General features: G+C 44.5%; 1 protein-coding gene and 1 long non-coding RNA gene across 2 annotated transcripts in view; one reads left to right on the top strand and one right to left on the bottom strand.

Moving 5' to 3' along the window:
- The window catches only part of LOC116704174 (uncharacterized), a 21,195-nt gene that overhangs the window by 15,112 nt on the left and 526 nt on the right, over positions 1-5,557 (top strand). The window contains exon 2 of the long non-coding RNA XR_004335603.1: positions 108-223. This is a non-coding gene — a long non-coding RNA (uncharacterized LOC116704174). The remainder of the gene's footprint in view (positions 1-107; positions 224-5,557) is intronic.
- On the bottom strand, positions 1,579-3,387 carry htr1ab (5-hydroxytryptamine (serotonin) receptor 1A b). Its single transcript, XM_032539421.1, has one exon. It carries the CDS (start codon positions 3,101-3,103, stop codon positions 1,853-1,855), a length of 1,251 nt encoding a protein of 416 aa, XP_032395312.1. The 5' UTR covers positions 3,104-3,387; the 3' UTR covers positions 1,579-1,852.

Raw genomic sequence — 5,557 nt, forward strand, 5'->3', positions numbered from 1 at the left:
ATATATATATATATATGTGTGTGTGTAATGGTGTCCTGGATAAGAGTGTTAGCTAAATCCTGAATTCTGCATATTGTGATCCTCAATTTTTGATCCTAATTGTACAGATGCAGAAAAATAATTTGCATATCTATAACATGGGACAGGTGCGTCGGAGGGGGACAAGTAGGTCAAAGGTTGCAAAGAAACTCCCGCACACTGTCTAACTTGCAAAAAAATAAATGTAATAGTAGGCAACGTGTTGGTACTAGAGCTGCATCAAGCAAAACAACATGTCACACCCTGAGACGCCATCTTTGTAGGAGGTGACTGTGTTTCTGCACCAGTCTCCAACTTCCACGTGAAATAAGGCATTCCCATTGATTTACATTTACATTTTTAGATGGCACTTGAATTTAATATACAACACTCTCTATGGTAACACAATTAGATTTCTGTTTTGCAAGTTTGACAGTGCGGGTGTTTCTTTGCCATCGTATTGTCACATCCACAGTATTGATTATTGAATAAGTATTAAGTATTTGAACATGTGGAGTGAAATAATGATGTTTTGATTATTGAAACTATTTGAAATAATGGACTTGCAATGTCAGAAACTGTCTGAAATGGGCCGGCAGTCCGCAGTACTGATTACAGGCTCTTTTGATTTTTGTCCACATAAGTACCCCTACTTCTACTTATTATTACGGTATTATTACCAGGCAGGTATTTATACCAAAATATAGGCCATGTGTCATGATTTATTGGAACAAACCAAGCACTGCTGTGTAAAATCAGACATTCAGCACCCCCACATAGCCCAAAGGGAATACATCTTTGTTTCATGACCACAATTTCGAACACTGTGATGATGTGACACACGCGATCATAACAGGCCGAATAACTTACTTACTACTGCACCTTTTTTTTGGATGAAATCCATAATAAAACATACTCGTTGCAATGTCAAAGAGGGCCAAATCCAAAGATACTCCATTTTTACGGACGTAGAAAAACAGAAACGTTGGACATTTCAGCTTCATCATGAATGATCATTACCTTCAAAGTTCCATCAGTTTTGTACAGAGTTTGGCAGAAAGCTGTATCCCCCCCTCCCCCCCCAACTTGGAACACACTGCCAGCTCTATCCCACTGGGGGATTTTAAACTAATTTTTAGAGCAAAGGTGAAAATATCTTTAGAAACTTGCTATTCTTTTTTAGTTCTTTAGTGTTTGAAGTATTCTTGTACCAAGCACTTCCATTTAAATATTGTATTTACTATTGGTACACCACTGATTACTAAATGACTGATTACTATATCACTATTGTATTATCACAAACAGGTCACTCTTGAGAATGAAACCCTGTGTCTCAATGGGATTACCTTTATTATTTAATAATGATGATGATAATAATAATAATACCTTTTTCTAAATTTGTATCACTTATTTGTCTGCTGATTGTATGTTAAAGTCAGCCAAAGGAGATGCACGTTCACCCCCCCCCCCCCCTTAATTACATATGTTTTTTAGAAACCACATAATTTGCATAATTTAAAATCTGCAGGCCACATCCATTTCAAAATCAGGACTTCTGAAAAAAAGGGACTTCTTTATTGAACATTACAGAGCAGGATGAGGAACATGGAGCTTGAATCAAAAACGATCACAGCTTTATCTATGCATAGGCTACAGACATCTGGGGGGGGGGGGGGTTGCACACTGATAACGGCGGCGATGATCAGATGGAACAGTGGAATCATTATGAGCCCTCTTCAGTTTCATAGCATCATTCTGTTTTCAGAACAATCTCTTTGTGCCGCATTTTAAAGGCTGTTGGTTGTTTTTTTTTTATTTATGGGCTGATGGCCCGTCACGGTCTGCAGAAATGACACTTGATTATTTTCTTGAACGCGCTCTGAAAGTCTTTGTTGAAGTACGCGTAAATGATGGGGTTGAGTAAAGAGTTGGAGTAGCCCAGCCAGTTAATGACATCCTCCAGCCACCGGGGCATGTAGCACGACTCCTGGCAAAAAGGCATGACGAGGGCGACGATGAAGAAGGGCAGCCAGCAGAGAATGAAGGTCCCCATGATGATGCCCAGGGTCTTCACCGTTTTGCGCTCCCGGGCCATCGCGATCTTCCTCTTCGCCTCCGTCGCCTTCTCGTGCCGGCTCTCGAACAGCGGCACCGCGCTGGGGGTGTTGGGCAGCGGCAGGTTGCCTCTGGTGCTACTGTGCACTTCGATGATCTCCAGGGACTCGCCGTCCTCCGCGTGTTTCACCGCGCCGTTGACGCTCGCCAGCGGCCGGGGCTCCACGCTCCTTTTCCAGCTTTTGCCCTGCGCGTCTCCGGGAGTCTTTTTGTGGAACAGCGCGGGGGACAACGCAAGGCAAGAGTCGGCCACTTTCTTTTTCTCCGTTTTACGCACAGTTCTCCTGATCCGAAACCTGGCAGCTTTGAAAATCCGTCCGTATAAAACCAGCATTAGCGTCAGCGGGATGTAAAAAGCCCCAAAAGTAGAGTATATAGTGTACCAGGGGTCTTGCCTGATCTTACACTGCTTGGGATTGGCCCTGTCCTCTGCCATGCTGCCGGGCTGGGAGCGCATGATCAACATCGGCGGCACCGAGATGGAGAACCCGACCAGCCAGGTGACGCCGATGAGGACGGCGGCTCTTCTCGGCGTCCTCTTCTTCATGTACTCGATGGGCTCCGTTATCGCCCAGTACCTGTCCAGAGCGATGGCGCACAGGTGCAGGATGGACGACGTGCAGCACAGCACATCCAGAGAGATGAATATGTCGCACGGGATCTGCCCGAGAGTCCAGCGGTTTAACACCTGGTAAAGCGCCGCCATGGGCAGCACCAACACCGACACCATCAGGTCCGTGACAGCAAGAGATCCGATCAGGTAGTTGGCCACATTCTGGAGAGACCGCTCCAAGGCGATGGCCGCAACCACGCACGCATTTCCAAATATTGCGCACAGAATGAGCGCGCCGAGCAGAAAGGACGTGCCCACTTGGTAACTCAGCTTCACCTCCTCGTCTTCAAGTTTGGGTGTTTTGTTGGAAGAGTTTTCAAACTGAGACCAGGCTGTCGTGTTGTTTGCGCCTTCCATTGTTGGTAAAATAACTAATAATAGTAATAAGACAAGAAGTGTTTTGGAGAGCTTCCGTTACTTGATGGAGAGCCCTGTGCGCGTCACACCGTGGCTCCTTGGAGAGCGCATAGCGGACTGCTGGTCCGGCAGCAGAGAAAGAGGGAACTGCGAGTGTCGGCTGCTGACTGAGAATGACGCTGCGCTTTTATACCAGTGATGGAAAATGCGTCATGTGTCTGTGAGGATGTAACACCGGGCTGTCTGTGGCTGATCAGTCGGCAGCTGAGGCACGGAGCATGTGGGAGTCATAGACATAGCCTGTATAAACTTCAGTGTGTTCCTTTTAGTTCTGTTTTTGCTCTACATGCTGCAAGTCAAATCAATTTAAATGATTTTTTTCTTACTTTATTGAAACAAGTGGATTTTGCCTTTGCGAAAAGAAGTTTTGAAGAAATGCTCCTTTGTGTCAAACGACACTCTTAAACACTTTTTTGATGTTAGTGAACTGAACTGCGGATTGGAAATGATCATCCATGCTTTTATTTTGGTAAAAAAAAACCTTTTACTTGCTTGAACAAGAGGGAGCTTCACCGTCTCCAGGCTGCTCAGAACTTATCAGGCCACCTGATGAGCGATTTGCTCCATGCGCACCGCTAGGTGGGGCGCAGGGCAGGTGTTCGCCATCGAGGGAGGAGAGGATGCTATTTCTCGTTGCTATAGGTACCGACAGCTGTTATCTCATTGGTTGAACTTTCGAAACGTCAGCGGCAACTCAGTCAAAGTTGAAATAAGGTTATTTTAGAATACATTTCAAATTCTGTTTCTGAAACCCAGGCTGTGGAATGCATTGCCACTCTTTACCTTCTGTGGATTATGTTGATTAAAGAAAAAACAGTTAAAGGTCCCATGGCATGTCACTTTATGAGTTTTTTTATCATTAACATGAGTCCCCCGAGCCTGCCTTTGGTCCCCCAGGGGTTAGAAATGGTGATAGGTGTAAACCGAGACCAGGGTATCCTGCTCTGCCTTGGAGAAAATGAAAGCTTAAATGGGGCGGTCTTGAATCTGGCTCCTTATGAGGTCATAAGGGGCAAGTGTACCTCCCCTTTCTCTGCTTTGCCCTCCCAAATAATTTGACCCACCCATGAGAGAGAGGGACATCATGGCTTTCAAACGAGCAAAGTGGCAGTTGGTCAAGGCCACCCCCCCCCTCGCCTCAAAAGCTACAGACCCAGAAATGACACATACGAAGGAAAGCTCATTGTGAGACTGGCTCTAGTGGCTGTAATTCTAGACCGAGGACCACTAAGACCTATGTAAAAGAGACTTCAGATACAGTAATAGGGGACCACTGAGGCCTATATAAAAGAGACTTCAGATACAGTATTAGGGGACCACTGAGGCCTATATAAAAGACGGTGGTGCCTCCTTCACTCATCACCTGTTCCTGTTCAGCCTAATCACATACACTGTTCCTGCTAGCCTACACCGCACCCACCTGTGTCTCATCATCATCACCCAGTCTTATACCATGACCTGAACATCCAGTCCCTGTCGGATCGTTAGTCTTCTCATTCTCCTGTACGGACCGTCAACACTCTTCACCCCCGGAGTCTTCACTCACCTGCCGCGCACAGCATTTCCCTCTGTTTCACCTTGGTTGGTCATCTGGTGCACGGATTAGTATCATAAACTCTCATTGAATTCTCCTTGTCTGCGTGGGTTATTCTGCCAGCCGGTCTGACAGAAATACAATAATACACGACAAATGAATACAAAGGAAAAACATAGATACATGAAATCAGACCGCCTTAAAAACCCTGCCTAAACCTGTAATTGAAAATACTTATATAGGGTACATTTCACAAAATAATCCTGTTTTATTTTCATTCATGCCTTCGAAAAGTCAACCAAAAACTCACCATAATGATGTTCATATTATATTTTTAAAACAAGAATACCTATAAATAGGCTAACTGTTAAATGACACGGCCTGTGATTCTTTCTTGGAGTGTCCCGGATGGTGCTCTTTGGATAGTTTATATACCCCTTAGTGGTCCTCTATACTGTATCTTAGTCTCTTTTATATAGACCTTAGTGTCCCTAATACTGAATCTGAAGTCTCTTTATATAGACCTTAGTGGTCCCATAATACTGATCTGTAGTCTCTATTATATGGACCTTAGTGGTCCCTAATACTGAATCTGAAGTCTTTTATATAGACCTTAGTGGTCCCATAATACTGTATCTGTCAGTTCTATAAGGACCTTAGTGGTCCCTAATACTGTATCTGAAGTCTTTTTAGTAGGCCTCAGTGGTCCCCTAATACTGTCTCTGAAGTCTCTTTTATATAGACCTTAGGGTCCTAATACTGTCTCTGAAGTCTTTTTATATAGGTCTTAGTGGTCCCTAATACTGTATCTGAAGTCTCTTTTATATAGACCTAGTGGTCCCCTAATACGTATCGAAGTC

This window comes from Etheostoma spectabile, chromosome 16 (assembly GCF_008692095.1).
Source record: "Etheostoma spectabile isolate EspeVRDwgs_2016 chromosome 16, UIUC_Espe_1.0, whole genome shotgun sequence".
In the NCBI taxonomy this organism is placed as follows: Eukaryota; Metazoa; Chordata; class Actinopteri; order Perciformes; family Percidae; genus Etheostoma; species Etheostoma spectabile.

Coding starts and splice junctions, on each gene's coding strand:
- htr1ab (XM_032539421.1), bottom strand. CDS start 3,103: ATGGAAGGCGCAAACAACACGACAGCCTGGTCTCAGTTTGAAAACTCT.